The sequence below is a fragment of the Drosophila navojoa genome, chromosome 3 (genome assembly GCF_054131105.1).
Source record: "Drosophila navojoa isolate 15081-1374.11 chromosome 3, UAZ_NAV_1.0, whole genome shotgun sequence".
In the NCBI taxonomy this organism is placed as follows: Eukaryota; Metazoa; Arthropoda; class Insecta; order Diptera; family Drosophilidae; genus Drosophila; species Drosophila navojoa.
The window spans coordinates 12,613,253-12,635,238 of NC_142891.1; the positions used below are offsets into that span (position 1 = coordinate 12,613,253).

General features: G+C 39.1%; 1 protein-coding gene and 1 long non-coding RNA gene across 2 annotated transcripts; one reads left to right on the top strand and one right to left on the bottom strand.

The window, feature by feature from the left end:
- Window positions 1–377: 377 nt before the first annotated feature.
- On the bottom strand, window positions 378–1,639 carry LOC115562563 (uncharacterized). The gene is made up of 2 exons (XR_003980187.2): window positions 889–1,639; window positions 378–817 (listed from the first exon to the last, which is right to left on the bottom strand). It is a non-coding gene; the product is annotated as an uncharacterized LOC115562563 (long non-coding RNA).
- Window positions 1,640–3,368: 1,729 nt separating this feature from the next.
- On the top strand, window positions 3,369–21,943 carry dsf (nuclear receptor dissatisfaction). The gene is made up of 5 exons (XM_030384297.2): window positions 3,369–4,139; window positions 7,082–7,165; window positions 7,229–7,390; window positions 19,280–20,766; window positions 21,241–21,943. The coding sequence occupies exons 1-5, from the start codon at window positions 4,130–4,132 to the stop codon at window positions 21,721–21,723; spliced, it is 2,226 nt and encodes a 741-aa protein (XP_030240157.1). The 5' UTR covers window positions 3,369–4,129; the 3' UTR covers window positions 21,724–21,943.
- The last annotated feature ends 43 nt before the right edge of the window (window positions 21,944–21,986 follow it).

A 21,986-nucleotide genomic window follows, 5' to 3' on the forward strand; every position in this document is an offset into this window, starting at 1 on the left:
CTTAAGTAACGGGATTAAAAGCACAACTTCGCACACCGAAGAGCTAATTCAAAAATTATGTGAATTGAATACGCATTTTTAATACGTTGCTTTAAATTTATAACAAATAGAATAGAACTTATTTGGATATTTAACATTTGACGCAGCCGAAGCGCAACAATCACACGACGGACACGAACACAAACTAAAGTATTCCACTATCTGGCCGCCTGCTTCCAATACAAATACAACTGCATTACATTCCCAATTGCTTGCTTCCAATGCTGCTTTAAAAGCTTTTCTTCGTTAAGAGAGTCGATCTAATGAGAGCTGCCCATAAGAGCAACAAGAGGTCCTCGTCTAATCACCACTTCCCCCTCTAACGCCTAGCGAAGAAATAAGTACCATAATTTTTATTCTTTTCTCCCAAGAGTATTACAGATATGTGTGCGTGAGCCGCTGTTGTCTTGTTAACGTTTTGGGTCCATAAAACAAGTGTATCTTATTGACTAAACAAAGTTGCCATCCAGTGGTAAGAGATGTGTCTGCTTCCGCATGCATGATTTTATTTAGTTGAAATCACGCGCCGATTTGCCAGAAATGGATGCGTCCAGCTCCTTATTGCTGACGTCCATGGTTCGTATGCCACGATTGCTGTGCAACGGGTCTGTCGCGCATACAACAGCCACCAGGACAGCAATTGCCACCGGGGCAACCCGATGACGGTGATCCACCCATGCGGGAGCAATTGCCGTTCGGACAATTAAAGCATTGCCTGGAATTGCACTGGGAATTGTTATATTGCGAGTATCCGTCCATGATGATTTGTTGCTTTGTGCTGAAAATACAATTTTTATGCAAAATATTTATTTTATTTTTGTCTTTTTTTATTATTTTATTTCAATTTACCGGCAAGGATTCCGTTTCACAGCTGGCAAATCGGTGCGTTATTTTTCAAAAAGAAAAAATAACAAAAAGAAAAATATTTTGAAGTGCTGAAACACTTCTGATTTGTTTGAGGTATACGAAAAGAATGAGCTATTCAACTACACAACAATCAGGGGTTAAGCCGAGCAGCGCTGACAGCAATTCGTTCGCCTGCTACGTTTCGAACTTTGTTCGAATCGACGACATTTCGAACTGAGAGCAGGGCGCAGGCGCTGCAACTGACAAAGTGGTGAGTTTTCTGCACTCAAAGGCGTGGCCAAATGCCACGCACTCACACAATGATAATTGTGGTGGGTCGGTGAGCGAAGCGAGGTCGGAGAGTTGTTGGGGCATAGAAAAAATGCGACTTCTTGATGCCGCAAATTTGGCATGTGAGTGTGCATATATACATGTATATATATGAGTGCACATGAGTGTGTGTGTGTGTGTATTTGATGGGAGGAGATGCCGAGCAGCTGGTGTGGAGTATGAGTTAACGCTGGCGTTGCGTCAAATGACTTTGCATTCTGACTGGTTAATATAACCGCAGGATTGTATCAAAGCGACGGGCTGCACTCAACGTGCCTATGTGTATGTGAGTGTGTGTGTGTGTGAGTGTGTGGAATGGTTGGATTAGTGTATAACAGTATATGCGGCTATATAACCGGCGGCTACCAAATGGGCTGTGTAATAGCTGCCGCGCTCCTTTCCGCTCGCTATAGCCAAAATACCGATTTACAAGACTCCACCCACAAAATACAAACATACGGACATACATACTTGTATATAGATATAGAAGACGTCCAATAAGTCGACTCCTACCTATGCAAAATTATTCACTATATAAGAATATATACATATACATATAAAAGTAGATGCGTGTATGTATGTATGTGTGTGTGTGTGTGTGTGTGCAACCAATACACAATGTCACAAAAGTCATTTCAATTTAGATGCGAGTCAGTAAATCAACCCCTATCAACATACCAACAACAACCAGCCAGTGCCAGCCCAGAAAACGCCATTGCGAATTTCTCGCAGCGCCGCACACACACACACACACACACACATACATGAAAATCTCCTACACGCACACACGGGCACAGCAGCTCACACACGCACACATATACATAGATGAATGCATACATTCATACATATGTATATCATGCATATGACATATTTTTGGCTATCCCCAACTGAATACGCTACACAGAATCATTGGAGGAGCTACAAGTTATTTGAGATTTAATTTTAATAGAAGACAATATATAAATTTATTTTTTTTAAATATGATAATATATTGATAAATAAAATTTTGTATATACAGCGAGATGCAAAAGTGCAAGCAGAATAATTAATAATTTTATAGAATCAAAATTCAAAATAATAAAAGTTATTGCTAATAGGTAAAAATACTAAAAATCGATGCAGTTTTTGAAAGGAAATTTTATTGATGATAGCATTAGAAAATTCTTAACAAAGATTTCTGAGTTGTAGTCCCTATTGTTATGTTAAATACAATGCATTGTCCTAAAAATCAACTCATGATATAATCGTTAATTTTAAAATTATTAATAATAATAAAATACCAATAATAAATAATAGCATAAATAAAAATATTTCTTTTTTATTAAATAAATTATAGAAATATAAAACACTTATGAGATAATAAAAAAAGTTAAAAACTCATATAAATAATTACATGAAATAATAATAGATAAAATAAATATAACAGAAATATGTGAAATATAATTATGTCCATCCAAGCTATTTATAGATAATAATTTCCCCAACTTTATTATATTCCCTCAATTCACTAGAAGTCATTTTCACATTTCGACTGTTCCCATATGCCCCAATTTCGTAGCGCCACTCACAGCTGAGATCCTGACTTTAGAACTAATAATCCGACAGCCTACAAGCGCAGGACGAACCAAAAATAAGAAAAAAAGGGAAAAAAGAAAAAGCAGAAGAGAAGCCAGCGAGGCATCAGCCCGAAGAGCAGCAGCAGCAGTCACGACAGCGACCTCTGCCGGCAAAGATATTTGCTGAGGCACAAATACAGCGGCACTCAGTGGAAGAGGGCAAGCGCAAGCAGGACACATATATACAAAGAGCCAGGGAAGGAGAGAGAGCAAGACAACAGATGCCATTACCAATACACAGGCAGAGCGACGTCAACGTCAGCGACTCCAGCTACGACGACGACGACGACGACGACGATGTCGCCTCGTTCCGTCGCTAGCTTTTCATCATTCTTGACATTTTGTGGTGAATTGTCGAAAGCCACAGGATACGTAGATGTGTGCGTGTGTGTGTGTGCATGTGCGTGTGAGTCTGTGTGTGTGTGAGCAAAGAAAAAAAAATAGTTGGAAAATGGTGGACGGCAGGAAGTCTCCTCATTTGCTGTAATCGCATCAGGCGGCAGGCGCAGAAAAAAGGGCGTTTTCCGGTTGGCTGCCCGCCTCTGCCCGAGCCATGTCCTTTGCCGTTGTGGCGCCCACTCTCGCAGGGGATGAAATGTAACATTTTGTAGCTTTTCGTAAATTTTCGACTTCTTCGTCGACGTTTTGGTTTTTCGCAACGCGCTGCGCTTTCCACATTTTCATTTTCATTTTGCCTTTTCCTCATTCGGTTTCGGGCTTTTCCGTGCTCTGCTCTGTCCTGTGCTGTGGCTTTGCTATAGCATCGCACCGAGGGTGGGTGGCTGGGGTGGGTTTCTTTTCTTTTTCGATTTTTTTTTGTTTTTTTTTTTTTGTTGGCTGCCTTTGGCTTTGCTCTGCATCCTGTCAAATTGACTGCAAAAAAGGACCTCTCCTTTGGCAGCTTCACTTTCGTAATTGGCGGTCTGCTCTGCTCTGTTCTGCTCTGCTCTGCTCTGCTTTTGGCACCGGCTCAGCTTCAGCCACTGCTGGCTGCGCCATTCACAGTTGGTCCGTCAGCCAAAACGATCCGCATCCGCTCCGCAGCAGCTGCGTCGTCGTCGCCGTCGTTGTCGTCGTTGTCGTCGTCGTCATCGTCCTTTGCGTCGGCAAACGTAATCAACAATTTTTCGCGTGCGTTGGTCAAAATTTAATTTGTGACTTGTGATCTCCCAGTGCCAATTGTGCTTGAACTAAAAATCCACCCGATTCCCAGTTAAATATATCGTGTGATTAGCGCTGTCAACATAAACTTAACCACGCTGGATACTTTAGGGTTTAAATATTTCCACCAACGGAAAATGGGCACAGGTAAACATTGCAAACTCACCCGAAACACCGTCGGAATTTTCACTGATGCAAGCCCTTGAGGCCGTCGCTATTTCGATGCAATAAAAAACAACAATTAAATATGCGACAAGAAAAAAAATATATAAGGAAATTACGACTCACTTTTTTTATAAATACAAAAAAATTATATGTTTTTAAAATATACTAAAATGAAACAAAAGTGTATGAATAAATAAAACACCATACAAAAATATGTATTTGAATACAATAAATAATTAAAATAGGCATAATATTTTCACAATGCAAATTACAAATGGAAAAATTGCATTAGCAATTAATATAAATAATAAACTTAATAAATATAAAACATATTTGTATGTATTTTTTGAACGTGTTTAATATTCTTTCTTTCCGATGCTTCTTTTTTTTTATTTAAAATTATTTAAGTTATTATTTTGTGTTTGAACTTGTAAGTGTTGTTAGAGTGAACATTTGTGCTAGTTAACCTGAAGTTAAAAAAAAAAAACGAAATATGTTTAAATCATTATTTAAAGGAATTTATATTGTTGAGCAACCAATCATTGATATTTATATGTTGATTAAATTGCTTATTTGTGGCAAAAAAAAAATATACTTGAGGCAACATTGGAAATAATCAAATACATATTTACTGTTTATTTAAATAACAAATTAAACTAAAAAATTTTAAATGGAAATTATTGTTAAAGAATGTTATCAAATCTTAATTGAAATTAAAACTGCATTTGATTTATAAAAAATATAAAAATGCCGTTACCCCAATTCAAATATTCAAACCCTTTGTTTTTTACTATTTGTATAATTGTTGTTTAATTTATCAAAATAAGTATAGTTAAAAAAAAAAAAAAAAAAAACTAATAAGGACAACAAAAATATAATTCTAATAAATATATTAAAAATATTTTATATAATTGTCGCGAATTTATTTTATTGAATTTTTTAGAACAATTTTGCTTGTATTTCTGTTTTTATACCTATTATATATAATTTATCATTATTAATATAAACAGATTTATTTATATTGTAGCTGTTAATATTAGTATTGCAGTTTTAGTTAAATATATATACACATATAATCTTTATATTATCTATAAGATATCAATAATAATAATTGTTTTATAATTACCAGTAATAATATTTTTATGATTTAATTATTATTACTTATTTCAAAAATTATTATTATTATTATTTATATATATTATTCATGTTATTTAAAAATTCTACATATATTTTTCAGTATTTATTTGAAGACAGAATCAGCTTTAAACTTTTTTTAATTATATAAAATCTGTACATTTCATTCAGATCCCACCCATTCGATGCTGAACACCCGTTCATTTTCTTCCATTTTGATTTACTTAATTCGCTATTCCCACGCCCGAGTTGAACAAATCCCACGTTCGCCCACACCCACTGAACTGAGTGGGGCAACCTTTTTAGCCTATGAAAACAATGCAGAGATTTCCATACCAGTCAAAAAGCATATTGTAGACCAGTTCAAACTTAGATATAACCCACTCGCACGCATTATGCGAGAGTTGACGCAACTTGCTAAACTAACAAAAAACGAGAATGAGACTGGGAGAGAGGGAGAGAAAAAAAAATAGAGACGCCAATGCCACGGCATAAATAAACAAAAATATTTAAAATCAACAATAAACATTTTTTAAAAAAGAAAACAAAAAATCGAAACGCAACAACTATATGGACTGCAGAGTGCGCCACCCCAAGGGGTCAGGGTCAGGGGTGAAGGCTGCGAGACTGGGCACGCACAGCCACTCGAGAGGTGTTAACACGCTGCGGACAATTGGCGATGCGCAGGGTGTGAAAATTGGCAACACGCGTCGCAACCAGAGACCAGAGGCAACGCAGCCGCAGCCGGAAACCCAACCGACAGTTGACAATATGTCAAATGTCACAAAGGACAAAGGACCCCGCCGGGAAAAAAAAACACTGAGCAGGACAACAACAAACGCAAACGGCCGCGTTTTATTTTGACAAGTGTCCGAGCGTTCAACTTAATTTGTGAAGCGTGTGTGCCGCTCGCAAAAGGGCTAACATCATATAACTTGCATTATGTGCTAGCTTTGTGCAATTTCCACTTGCTAATCCGCGACACACACACACACCCACACACACTAATACACAGACACACTCATGTGGCAGGCAAATAAAGGGCAGCCGTGCCGCAAAGTATGCAACAACTTTTGTGCGTGCCACAGCTTGTTTACCTAACGTAGGCTTTGACGGCGAGCTTAGCTCCTAAATATAAGTTAAATATGCGGATATATTGCGACACGAGAACACTTAAATACACGGCTCAGTTTGCCCGCACAGTTTGTGGCATGGCGAAATTCATTTTTTACAAGGGCTGGAAATAGTTGAGACTTGATGCTGTTAATTTAATAAGATACTTAGTTACTCTGGCTTCTCTTCAGCTGTCGAATAAAAAAAAAGATAATTAGAATAATGGAATATGAAGCCAAGGGTTGATTGAAGTAAATATATTGTTTATGTCATGTTTAGCTAAGCTGATTTGCTGGGCTTCTGTCAAAAAAATACAGAAAAATAAACAAAAGAAATAAAAAATAATAAAAATAAAATATAAAAGATAAATATAAAATATAAAATATAAAATATAAAATATAAAATAAATAGAAAAATAAAAATAAAATATAAAAATATAAAAATCAATAAAAAATAAATATAAAAAAAAAAATATAAAATATAAAATATAAAATATAAAATATAAAATATAAAATATAAAATATAAAATATAAAATATAAAATATAAAATATAAAATATAAAATATAAAATATAAAATATAAAATATAAAATATAATATAGAAAATAGCTCTTTATATTTATTCAATATTCCCTTTTATATATAAATCTCATAATTATTCTTCATATCTATTCACAGCTGGCGATCGCCTGCTGGACATACCTTGCAAGGTGTGCGGCGATCGCAGCTCGGGCAAACATTATGGCATCTACAGTTGCGATGGTAGGTCCGAGTGCTAATATCCCAGTTTAACCATTGCTCTATGATTGATTGCCCATTTCACAGGCTGCTCGGGCTTCTTCAAGCGCAGCATTCATCGCAATCGGATTTACACCTGCAAGGCAACAGGTGATCTCAAGGGTCGCTGTCCCGTGGACAAAACGCATCGGAATCAGTGCCGCGCCTGCCGCCTAGCCAAATGCTTTCAATCGGCCATGAACAAAGACGGTAAGTGCAAAGGGGCTTTGGGGGCTAGCCGCAAGTCTTTGTTTTGCTAGCCAAATTCATTTAATTATGCAACAAATTAGCCGGGCTTCCTACCCGGGCATAAATTACATTAAACTCAAAAACCAAAAATGCCGCAAGGCCTCTCGCCTGCCAAACACACTTCTCTAGCTGAAGTCTGCACAGCTCACGGACTGACATGGGAATGCTCCAAGTGCCTTTGCTCCTTTTGTTGTAGTTGTCATTAAGCTGATTATAAATTATGCGGAGCTCTCTTTCACGCTCTCCCCTTCTCTATCTACCTATCTCTCTCACTTTCTCCATCGAGCCGAAGGCAGACAATTCAAATGACGGCACTTGATTTTTGAACAACGTTTTTTGTGTGTAGTGCATAAATTATGGAAACGTGACTTTCATTTGCCAGCGAGTCAAGAGCATTGTGGGGTTTGCCTGTGTGTAAAGGTGATTTCAATTAGACAGAAACCTATATGAGAAATAGATAATTTGATTCTGATCCTAAACTGGATTCTGATTCTGATTCTGATCCTAGACTAGATATAATATACAAATTTACCTAAGGAAAATGTATATAAGTCTATAGTTTATTTAGTTCTATAGTTATTTAATTATTCTCTCACTTAGACCAGGGCTTTGCACAAAATGAATGTGAAGTAATTTAATTAAGCAACAAATGTTTGAGATTTGAGCAATCGAAAGTCAACTAAAAATACAAGATTGATTGTACTTAGTAGAATTAATTTATTTCGAGTTCTGCTAAAAATTTATTAAGTTAGAGCTCTATAAGGCAGGCTAAGCCAAAACTCAAAGTGCATCTCTCCATGCCTAAAGATGTCTCTCAACTCTTTTTGCCTGCAACCTACAACCTACAATCCTACAAAATTCTCTAAAAATCTCCCTACCTTTCTCCACTGCATATACTATTATTGTCCGACAATGGGTACATGTAAATAGGTTTCACTTGAGTCACTAAATGATTTGCATATTACGAACATGCTCAACTTTATTTTGGCCATTTGCGATTGACCAAGCCTTACAGACCGCTTCCGCCCATTTATCAAACCCAGAACACAAATTGAATAGAACCCAAACTGAAGCGAGAAACGAACAACAACTCAATGCAACAATGCTAGCTTTAAAGCTCTTAAGCCAACATTAAATGTAGCATAAAAACACATGACAACGCCGGCAATGAAAGCAATGTACAAACATCTATGGCTATATCTATGGCTCTATGGCTAGATGGCAACAGCTCTATGGCTACAATTTACCATTTAGCAACAATCATTGATGGGTTCACTGCACAGGACAACAACAGCAGCAGCAGCAGAGCAGCAGAGCAGTAGCAGCAGCAGCCGAGGGGGACGAACAGCGTGAGAATTGCTGCAGATTTTCTCACACGCAATTCGCCTTTGGGTGGGCGTGTCGATTGACAATGTGCACTTAATAGCGGATTACATGCATTATCCCATCGCTGAAAATGCGACTAAAATGTATTGACAATCAAATGATGATACCAAACTCAGACGTCAGATGTGGGACGTCGGACGTTGGACGTCAGACGCCAGAGGTAGGACATCAGGCACCCAGACCTTAGGACCTTAGACGTCAAATGCGAAATATCTGGCTCTATTGCGAGTCACATGCCCAGAAGATTGTTTTTCCTATTGAATCGAGTAGGGTAGTGGTTAAGACACGCCTTACGACTTACGCCCGTTCAACTTGCCTGGCCAAAATAAGGCTGGCTAGGTGACAACAATAGCACAACGGGCAAAAGCACAACAAACCAAAAAAAAAATCGAAAAAAATGAAAGCAAAAATTGGCAAACAGTTCGAAAAGCCAAAGATTAGATACACTTATATTTGAAACTTTATGCGGGATACTATTGCTAGAGATACAAAGAAAATTAAAATCAATTTTTGTACAACGTACAGTTAATATAATAATTAATAATATATTAATATAATAAGTATATGATTATGTTAAAGCATATACATATTAGGACTGTTATTATTTAATAAATATTAACTCATAATAATGTTTAGTTAAAAGATTTATGTATTTTTAAAAATATATTTAAAAGTTCAATTTTTAACGATATATATATATATATATATATATATATATATATATATAATTTATAATAACTTATATATCATTTAGTTAAATCATAATAATAATATAAAAATTTTGTTCTGAATATTTAATATAATATATAAAAAGAAAGCCTCATAAATATATATTTGATAAATTTAAAGTTAGTCAACAATTAAGTCACTTGTTAATCACCTTCCATCATATCCCCACATGCTGTCTGGCCAAGTCTATTGAACTCTATTCCTGGCAGAGCATCTGAATGTATTGTTCCCGGACCCGGACATGTGTTTCTACTTTTTCCTTGTGCATTTTCTTAGTTTGCCGCTAGAAAGCCTCATGTTAGCTGCCTTTTTGGGGTTTTTCTTGGCTGGTTGCCGTACATAAACAATAAACACACAGCCACACACACACATCCACACCCACACACACGCCGACACACAGACATAAGCTGACAGTAACAGCGCAGCCCTTCGCACAGACAAAGTGCTTTTGTTGTTTAGAGCAAAAAGCAAAAAAGCCACAAAAATCGTTCAAGGCACGTTTGTGTTACATTTTTCGTCCCAACATAAGAGTAGTTCCGCCTCCACAGAGCTATACTATAAGCCACGCCTCCTGCTCCGCTGCTTCCGCTTCTGCTTACGCTTCTTCTATGGCATTTCTGGTGCTGGCCATGTGGTTAGCCATCTTTAGTTGGTTTCCATTTTATTTGTGTTCCGGGGCGATGTTATTTTAGTCTGATTTCTCGATGTTGTCCATAAAGTTAATTAGAAAAGCTGCCAGTGCTGTGAAATAGTGTTGCACGGCAGCAGATCAAGAAAGTGTTTAATAACACTTATATATCTCTGTCTCTCTCTCTCTCTATTCCTCTCTTTTGCTCACTCTCTCGCAGAGATAAGTTATGATGGGAAAATATGACAAACAGCGCACATTTTCATTTTACTTTTACTTTATCTTACTCTCTATCTTTTTTGCTCCCCCTACCCCTCCCCCTCCCACTGACACTGCCTGTCTTATAAATGTTGGCCGCTTTGTATGCTAATATTTGAAAAAAAAAAAAAAGCGACACGGCGAGAGCTTCCCTTAACAAATTATGTTGCCACTTGTCACATTTAATGGTATTTGCATTTGTATACCAACAAATGGGTGTCAGGCATCATCATCACGCATAGTGATGATGCTTTCTTCTATCTCTCTCTCTCTCTCGCTCTCTCTGCCTTAGATTTCTATTTCTTTACAAATATTTACGCGGCATTTTAAGCGGATTTTTCATTTTGAGTAATTTGTGTCGCTTTTCCAAATCCCATTCGCATCATGCGGGGAAAAAAAAAGCGCCAGCAATAAAATGTCCTTTTGCGGGTCGTCCACTTAACTGCGTGGGTGTGGGGCGGGCGTGTGGGGGGCGTGTGCGTGTGCATATTTAAGTCTTCATATTTGCCGGCTGCGTGATGAGCCGAAAAGTGAGCTCTAATGGCTCTAGCATTCGAGAAAAATGGGAAGCATAATATATACTACAATACATAAACCAGCATTACCTAACAATTTAACATCAAATTATGGCAATTTTATTTACGCAATCTATTGCATAAACATAAATGTTAGATATACCAATATAGATATATAGATGTTAGAGATTTTTTCGTCAGTAAAACATAAAGCCTTAGCCAACAGGATATTAGAAACTAGGATTGGATAATATATCCTAAAATTTTTGGGAATATGAGTCTGTACCTTTCAAAATAGTCTTATTTCTATAAAAAACAATTCTATAAAGCAATTTATTTTTATTGTGTATTAAATAATCCAATTTTGGACTCAACCTAAACGTAAATAAATATTATTTAAGTTTTTTATAAGTATAATCTGATTCTTGTTTCTAAAACTCCATAAAGAAATATCTATTATTCATATATACACATTTATTATGATACATATTTATTATTGATACATATTTAATTGAAATTTCAATACCAATTTCGAATCCTAAAGAGAACCCCACAAGCGCTTGTCCTGCTCTTAAAAGCCGTTGCTGTATGCCAAATCCGTGATCGTTAAAATTTACTTTTAGTTTATCTAGGCCATTGAATTGTAACTTTAGCACTTTCCGCAAATTGAAAAGTTCACAAAGCCAATGGCAAACAGAATGCTTAACGCAAATGCCTAACAACTCTGGCCGAGCAGCAGATGCAGAATACACAAGATAAGCAACAACAACAACAACAACAATCAGGCACAAAATTCAGTCAAGTGCAAATTTAATGAAAAAGGGAACTGTAAATGGAAAATGTTCGCACTTTATAGTTCTTCGGCTCCATCTTCTACGTCTGCTGCTTCTTCTTCTGCCACCTTCTACTTCATCTTCTGCCCATAGAGTATACGTGTTGCAGCACACTTCTCGGGGCAGTTAAGCCCTTTTGTCAACAGACTGAAACGTTGTAACTGAAACGCCGTATTGTCAATCGTCTGCGTTTGCGGTCATAGCAAATGAAGTTGCTCTTATTTATGTCTATATCTATATAAATGGATGTATGCATGTGCATATATATGCACATATATATAGTCGACTTTTTGGCGACTAATTTTGATGACCACATTTATACGTATTGATTTTGTGTGGATGTATATACATTTACTTACATATATATAGTTATATATTTATGTATATGTATGTATATACATATGTAATGCATGCTTATAGCACGTATTGCGTCCGCCATATTACGTATACGCACTGCATTTACACATGACTGCAGGCCATGCCATACACAAAGTAACCCCTCAGACACACACACGCACACACACACACACACACCAACACACGTCTGTTTACATGCGAACTGCAGTGCTGCTCTTAATTGACATTATAGCCTACTACTTTATGTGCATACACTTTTGATAGGCAGTGTGCGACATGTAAATGCGCCTGGCTTGCATGTGTCACACGCTCACACCAAACAGAAGTGTGCATGTGTGTGTGCACATGTGTGCGTGTGTGTGTGTGTGTGTGCTTTGGTGTGTCTGTCTCTGTGAATGACAAAAGTGTCAGTGTCAACATTAAAAGCGGATTTAAAATCACTCACTCACTAGGCCCTGACGACAGAGTCAGAGCATAAAAGCCTTTCACCTCCCCCTCCTCCCTTTCCCCCTTCCCACGCTCTCACATCCAGCTCAACCATGCAGCTGACGCACTGTAAAAATGGAGCGAGGCAATGGCAAGCGGCAAACGGCTGCAAAAGTTGTTGTTAAATATTCAAAATGGGCTAAAGTTAAAGGTTATGCATAAACAAATACGTAAAGCATAAGCTGAAAAACTTTATATGCATTTCACTGTACGAAAATAAAGCCGAAAATTATGAAATCGAATTTCATTTGCATACATATTTCACGAAAAAGTTTTATGGAACAATACAATTACATTTGAAATCCATAAAAATGTAACATAAATAAATATAATATAAATATCTAACATATTAAATAAATAATATTCATGTAAATAATGCATAAAAGATAAAAATTAAAAATATGATAATATCAATAGCAGGATGAATTGTCTAGCTGAGTAAGGTAATTTAGAAACGAATTTCCTTAGTTGAAATACATTAGATAATAGATAATAACTATTATTGGATTGCAGTATAGTATAATTTAGAAAATAATTTCCTTAGCTGAAAGTCAGATGATTAATAATTACTATTATTGAATTAATAATATTTAACCATTTTGTATGACTGAGTTTTAGTGTTATATAAATTATACATATATATAATTGCATACTATATCAAGTGTTATAAGATAACTAACAAAACAGTTCTCTGTATAGGAATTTCCAGAGAACTCCCATTCGAGTCTCAGAACTACTAATACACCCTCGCCTTGCTGCTCTTACAAGTAATAATACTACATCTCCTTTATCCTAAGCTCATATAGATGGACAGATAGATGAACGAGCAGTAGGCTAGACAGTTGGAAAGACAGATATATGTAGATGCAAAATCAGCTCAGTTCTTACCTTTGATCAAAATGATATATATCACATACATATTGGAAAATATCGCTTTCTAGTCTTTGTCAATATTCGAAGCAAAGCAATCTTCCACCTGTGTACACCATATCAAATCCTAAGTAGATTTTATTCAATCCGTGAAATTTTACAGCTGCAAAAACTAATTCTATGCCCATACAGATATAGGGCAAGTTCTTATCATTTATCGCAAGTGGAAAGCAATTGGAATCGCAACTCTAATCGTACGTGGCCCACGTAATTTGTCACTCGACTGGCTGAAGCACCACCCCCTGAGTCGAGGACTGCTTGAGCTGACATAAACAATGGGCATTATGGACTATTATGCACTTTACAGTTGCTAAGCCAAAGGCGATGCTCATCTCTGCAGTCCAGCCCCTGGCTGAACGTGGGGGTGTGTCGGCGGCATACACACACACACACACGCACATACACCCCGTCTCATGCCATTGCCAACCGCATCGAATCACTTCAAGTGTGTGTTTTTTTTCCTAATTTCACGGTTTCTTTTTTTTTTTTGTATTTCATTTCATTGCTACATTTAGCCACGTTGCCTTATTTACTTTTCATTTGCCTGCCAAACAATCGTATTTTTATTTTTATTATCTGCAGAGTTATAAGATAGCAAATACTCTCTACTATATATGTATATATATCGGTAACACACTCATTATGAGGCTTTGCGCTTTTCAGCTTACGAACAGCATCAGTAGCGGCAGTCCAGGCTCTCTCCCTCGCCCTCCCCCTCCCCCTCTTCTTCATTGTGGGCTGCCAGTTGATGATCATTCATTGGGATTTTTGCGTGTCTCGGTCGTGAAGTCGGCAAGCGTTCGACTCTGAGAATTTAGCAGCTGCTACACTTCACCTCACTCCCTCTCGCTTCATCTGGCCATCTCTCTCACTCACTCACTCTCTCCGTCCCTTTCAGTGCCACTTATCATTAATTTTTCTACCGCATTTCTCTGTCTGGCATTCTGACATTTTTGCCTTCACCCAGAGCTCTGGCGCTCTGGCCTCGTCCCTGTTTTGACATAATTGTTTTTGCCTGAATGCTTTTCCACTTCCGTAACTCCCTCGCCTGACCGACCGTCCGACCGTCCACCCATCCGCTGCCCTAATTAATTGATTAGCTTCAGCAAATCGGTCAATATGTTCTCGCCGTTTCTTTTACACGCCGTTTTTATTGCTCTACGCTTCGAGGATGCGTAATGAGTTGCTAATTAGATTTAGAGATAGCATTTCCTTTTCTTTTTTCTGTTTCTCTTCAGGTTGCCCTGAGAGTTTGGGCAGGTGTTGGCAGAGCTGGCAAAAATGCTAAGTCAAACGTAGCCACACTTTGATTGCAACAGTTTTAGTGGGAATTTTGTATAAAGAAACACAAATAATCTCTTAAAAAGGTGTTTTTCTTACTCTGCCGCTAAACGAAACATATTTATTTATATCTATGCTATTACATTCAATTTTATAATTTGAAATCAACAATTGAATAGCGAATAAATATTCCAACTCCATAAGCCAGTGCTTAATTTTTGTTTTGGTTTTATATTAACTATAACGTCCAATAAATTAATAAATATTTAATCACAATAAATATGTAATAACAATAATTAATAATAAATTTCAATGCACACACAATCTCAGGGAATCTTAGAAAATATTAAAAGAAAGAAGGGACTTGTAAAAATATTTTAAAATATTCAGAAAATGAACAACGAGCATTGTTAAGCTACCGAGATGTTTTTGGAAACTGAAATTTATTCAAATAAATTTTTGGCATTCGACTTTTCAAGCAGATGAAAAATAAAAGGGAACGAATGAGCAAAATCTTGTATTAATAACAAGTCTATTAGCAGATAATCTAATGAACAAATTGCTCTTCAATTATAATGGAAAGATGAATTTAAATACCTTACGGAGTGCACGAAATGTAACGAATACGCTCAGCGACCATAATAATAATATGTTATATTCGTTATGCATATCCCATTATCATATGATTATTTAGATATGAAAGTCGGCTTAAGTCAGTCTGTCATCATATGCGAAAGGGTTCAAGGCATAGCGTATTGAGGCGGAACCATCCACTTAAGCAGTAATTTTTTAAATTTTATTATGTTCATCATTCATATAGTATATTTTTATAATTTTAAAAAATTCTATAAATAATAAATTGTATTGATCAATTCTAATTATCTTAGAAATATTAAAAAAATAGTAATAATTAAATACCTTTTTCCAACTGCAATGCAGCATTTCAAACATGCTCTTTATATAGTAAATGCATTTTTATACCTTGAACCCATTGAAAATGGGAAATCAGGGTATAATGTTTTTGTGTAAAAGTATGTAACAGGCAGAAGGAATCATCGCAGACCCCATAAAGTATATATATTCTTGATCAGCACGATGAGCTGAGTCGATATAGCCCTGTCCGTCTGTCCGTCCGTCCGTCCGTCCGTCCGTCCGTCCGTCCGTCCGTCCGTCCGTCCGTCCGTCCGTCCGTATGAACGCCGAGATCTCAGAAGATATAAGAGCTAGAGAGCTGAAATTTTTTGTGCATACTCGTGTATACCATACGCAGTACGAGTTTGCTTTATAACTCATCCGATAACTTTTTTATCGAGAATAATCGAAAAATTGATTTTGTTTTTTGAGCCTCATCGGAGTACTATTAGATGTGGAGACTTCAGATTTACTGTGTATATATATATGATGAATACAAACATTCTGTAATCAACAGATTTTGGATACCACGCCCCCTTCGCCCCCAATTCGCAAAAAACGTATTTCAAGTACTAGAGACTTGTGCTTTGGAATGCACACACATTTTGACCATATAACTACGCCCTGAAAATTTCATTAAGATCGTATTTTTACAAGAGAAGTTATTCACCAAATAAATTCTCATACTATTGCCCACATTGCAGCGCAGCCCAAGCGCAGTCGCTGCTTACTGCGCAGTTAGCAGAGCACAGGCGCGTGAGGGTGGATGCATGTGTATATATGTGTGCGTGCATAAAAGAAGTGCAGAATGATAAGAATATCAGCTTGGAGGGTTCAGGGTATCTCCTAGTCGAGCAGCATCGACTAGAGTCTTCTTACTTGTTATATATAGCTTAAAATATAATTAGTCAGGCTCTGCCTCCAATTCAAATACACCTCCGGCTCTCTCAAACTTCGTTTAGTATCCAGCCAATGACCTTTGCGGCGGCGTCTTTGACATCTGTGACGTCAGCCCGCATAGCTGCAAGCAAAGTAGGAAAATCGCCTCCAGTTGATTTGACGCTGTGCCGAGGCAGGCGGCTGAACACGACTTTTGCATTTTGCATCCATAACTTTGGCAGCAATCAAATCAGGAGCTAGCTAGCGGGAGCTACAAATCTGCTTCTTCCACTTCTACTTCTTGCTCTTCTTCTTGATTCACTTTTTGTACCAACTTTGGCGGCGTAGAAACAAAATGGCGTCGCTTCAAGTTAGAAAAAGCTGGAAAATTGCTGTGGGGACTGAGCCCGATTGGGGGCCGTCATAAAAAGCGCAGCAAAAGGAAAATCCCCACAACAACAAAAAAAAGTAATTTTAATTTCTGCTTATGCCCTTTAATTTTTTGCCTTTTTCACACGTTTCTTTGTTTGAGCAGCAAGAAACTGCGGAGGAAGCACGAAGGCGTCGCGTGCCAAAGGGTTAGCAATTTGCCCGAGAGTTTTCCGGTCTCAGGAGGGGAGGGGGCGGGAGCGAGGCTCACTTTCCCAAGTCGAAAGGGGAACTTTTTATTTTTGATGCAGACCGCAGTTTTTAAGAGTCTGCCGGCGAGCTGAGAATAAAAAAAAAAAAGAATTCGTTGTCGCAAGTTTCGCCAGATGCCGCTTAACCCGCAGCGTAAAAATTTGATGAGTTTGGCATTTTCTTTAATTGAAATTTGTGATCTTTTGAAAGCTTTGCCGCGACCTGAAAGCCGGAGCGCGGTAGCTGTAGCTGTAGCTGTAGCTAGTAGTTTTCAAGTGCCACAGGGGCCGTCAACTGGCTGCAGTCACTTCAGCGCACACACAGACGCACACACATACAGAGAGCGAGAGTCGCTCACACATGCGATTAGCTGCGGATTAAAATGTCACCCCTTTTGCGCTGCGTCACGCACAAGATACAAGATACAAACGCGCACGCTATAGATACATTTAATTACAAACAAATAAAAGTCATGACAGCAACCCACACAGACAGAGTGGGAGGGAGTGGTAGAGATCCATGTGTGCGTGTGTGTTGGTCCAGGTCCAGGCTTGGGGCATATGCAACAGTTCACACGACCTGGCTGCCACTACTAAAGGACTAACATCGGGTATCTCTCTGTCTCTCCCGCTCCCACTCGCACTCCCACTCGCTCCCTCTGTCTCTCTGATTCGTATTTTAATAATCGGTTTATTATGCCTGTGTGTATGTGCTTAGCTGCTTATACAGAGCCAAGTGGTATTTGCTATTTGCCTATGCGGAGCCAAGCCCGCCCCGCCCACACTTCAAAGCGCTGGCAAAGTTTTCTGCCGGGCAACAAAGGAAAAAGTAACAGAAGAAAGCCACTCAAAGTATCTTTGAAATTAACTTTATTTATTTAACTACTTAAAAGCAGATTAACGCAATTACACACTTGAACTGATTTTATGCAAAACAGTTGAGCAAACGCGAACGGAAATGGAAACGGAAATGGAACAAACAAAAGCGTAGTCAGATCCAGGATAAATGCCGCAACATATACAAAAAAAGGCAAAATCAGCGAAAAATACATTAAAAACTGAAACAGCTGGGATATATTCAAATACAAGAGAAATGCGTGTAGTCAAATTTTATCAATTGAGCCACATTTGCGTTTTTCCAGCTTAAATTTTTCCTTAGATAATTCGCAGTGGACTTTGGACATATACCCCAATATAATCATTAGGCTGTGAGTTCAGACTTATAATGGAGAATGAATACAAACAATATATGTATTCATTGAATATTTATAAATATAATAACAAATACATAATTTTAAAGAAAAAAGAATAAAAAGGAAAGTTTTTAAAATATTCTGTTGAAGATATGAGACATTACAAAATTAATAATATATTCTTTAATTGAAGATATATATAAATATATTTTTTATTATATTACCTTTTTATGAATAACCTTGTTAATAATACTATTTTTGTTTAACCATACTTTCCTTATCCGTAACACACATTCATGTGGAAAATTGAAATAATATAATATAATATTCTTCAACATCTCAGCATTTTATATATTTCTGTGAATATAATTATTATTTGCATTGTGCTCTCAAGAATAAATAACAAATAATATATGCATATATTCAGTATACATATATAAAAATAATAATAATAATAAATGTACTCTGTAAATAAAAGAATTTTTTATTCAATATAATAAATAATAAGTAATAAAAAGTTTGTTAGATTAAAACAGACAATTTGAGTCTCTATATATGCGCATATATCATTCCGGCTAAACCATAAAATGCAAAGAATTTCTAACCAATATCTAAAATCCCAACAAATATTAATATTGTTGCCATTATAACCTATAACTAAACATAAAACATAAACAATATTTTAATGCTAATTAATTTATCACACAAATAAAATAAGTTCCAGATCAATCTGCTAACCGATTCAATTCATACCAGATTAGATTATCTCACATTATCACATATTCTTATCACTTCAGTATATATTCCCAATCTCACTCCGATTTTTGCGTTCACATTTTGCAGCGGTTCAACATGAGCGCGGTCCCCGCAAGCCGAAGCTGCATCCGCAGCTGCATCACCATCATCATCACGCGGCAGCTGCAGCGGCTGCTCACCATGCGGCCGCCGCCCACGCCCACCACCACCACCATCATCACCATCACGCCCATGCGGCGGCGGCTCATCATGCGGCGGCCGCTGCAGCCGCCGCTGCCGGACTGCATCATCATCATGGCAGCCACTTGCCCGTGTCGCTGGTGACCAATGTCTCCGCATCGTTCAACTATACGCAGCACATCTCGACCCATGCACCGCCGGGTGGCTTCCATTTGCCCACAGGCGCGAGCCAGGGCGGTGCTCCGGCCCTGCCACACCAAGGGCAGCCGGGCCATGGCGCCCAGTCGGCCGGATCGCATGCCACGGCCTTTCATCATCCGGCCCATGGACATGCGCTGGCTCCGCATGGTGCTCTGCAGAATGGCAGTGGTGGCAGCGGTGCGCTCGGTGGTGCAGTCACTGCCAGTGCTGGCGGTGCGTCAAGCGTCGCCATGACCTTCCCACCCCACTTGCTGCATCACAATCTGATCGCCGAGGCGGCCAGCAAGTTGCCCGGCATCACGGCGGCAACGGCAACGGCTGTGGCTGCTGTTGTCTCCACCACGCCGTATGGCCACCACCCGGCCACGTCGTCAGCCATTGCAGGGAATCACAACAGCAACAACAACAACAGCAGCAACAACAACAACAACAACTATTCATCGCCCTCGCCCAGCAACTCCATACAGTCCATCTCGAGCATTGGTTCGCGCAGCGGCGCCGGCGGAGCTGACGGCGCTGGCAGCCTGAGCCTGGGCAGCGAGAGTCCGCGCGTCAATGTGGAAACGGAGACGCCGTCGCCGTCGGCATCGCCGCCGCTGAGCGCTGGCAGCGTTTCGCCAGCGCCCACGTTGACCGATTCGCAGAGTTTGGCCGCATCCAGCGCATCGCCGCATCCGCCACAGAGCTCGACGCACTGCCTCAGCGACAACTCGCATCAGACGAACAATCCGGCAACGCCGCCCACAAATGCAGCGCTGCTCATGCACAGCATCCATGTCAACAACAACAACAACAATAATAATAGCAACAATAACAATAACAACAACAACAACAATCTGAGCAACAATAAACAGCTTAGCTACACATCTGGCTCGCCCACGCCCACAACGCCCACACCTCCGCCCGCGTCGCTGGCAACAGCGCGCTCCAGCAACGCCTGCCACGGCTCGAACGGTTTCCTGGAACTGCTGCTCAGTCCGGACAAGTGCCAGGAGCTCATCCAGTATCAGGTGCAGCACAATGCGCTGCTCTTTCCGCCGCCGCTGCCCCAGCAGCTGCTCGACTCGCGCCTGCTCTCCTGGGAGATGCTACAGGAGACGACGGCCCGCCTGCTCTTCATGGCCGTGCGCTGGGTCAAGTGTCTGATGCCCTTCCAGACATTGTCCAAGAACGATCAGCATTTGCTGCTGCAGGTGAGCTATAGCTATATATGGGAAATATATTTGAGTCGAGTTGAAGATGATCTTTTAACCATCTTTTAACTGGAATCGAGAATTAACTTCATACTTAAAGACTTTCACTTGAATTCAAGTTTCCTTAGCTAAATTCCATTAGAAATAATACTTCGAATAATAACTTTTCTATCAGGCAACCTCTGAGAGAAGTTTTAGTTGAGGTTGTAAGAGCAGAGGCGTAGCGAGGGGGAAATGTAGGGGAAATGATATACCTAGCAGAACCCATAAATTATATATATTTCTGATCAACGCGAGAAACTGACTTGATCTAGCCGGGTCCGTCCGTCCATATGAACAATAAGGTGTAATACATTATATAGCTACACATATCTTAAAATTGTATAATATTACTATAGTACTACCTTTTTATAACTACTATATCATATTGAATTATTGACTTACCGCCATTTCAATCTCATTTCTCCCAATCAGGAATCCTGGAAGGAGCTCTTTCTGCTCAATCTCGCCCAATGGACCATTCCCTTGGATTTGACGCCCATACTGGAATCGCCGCTCATCAAGGAGCGCGTGCTGCAGGATGAGGCGACCCAAATGGAAATGAAGACCATACAGGAGATCCTCTGTCGCTTCCGTCAGATAACGCCCGATGGCAGCGAAGTGGGCTGCATGAAGGCCATAGCACTGTTCGCCCCCGAGACCGCCGGCCTGTGCGATGTGCAGCCGGTAGAGATGCTGCAGGATCAGGCGCAGTGCATACTCTCCGACCATGTGCGGCTGCGTTATCCGCGCCAGGCCACACGCTTCGGTAGGCTGCTGCTGCTGCTACCCTCGCTCCGCACGATACGAGCGTCGACCATTGAGGCGCTCTTCTTCAAGGAGACTATCGGCAACGTGCCGATAGCACGACTTCTGCGCGATATGTACACCATGGAGCCGGCGCAGGTGGACAAGTAGATGATGATTCACTAGACTGGCTGCCTGGCTGACTGACTGCCTATCTGGCTGGCTGGCTGGCTGGCTGGCTGGCCGTTTGTTGTGAATTGGGCGTGGCGTGCTTCCAAATGTAATCAAAATCGATGCGGCAACAATTTTTGTCACTTGCAAAAATATTTTTGCTCCAACTAAACTAGAAAGAGAAAAATTATAAAAAATGAAGAAGAAAATATATATAAAAGGAAAGAAAAAATGGAAACGAAACGTTGATGAAAATAAAAGTA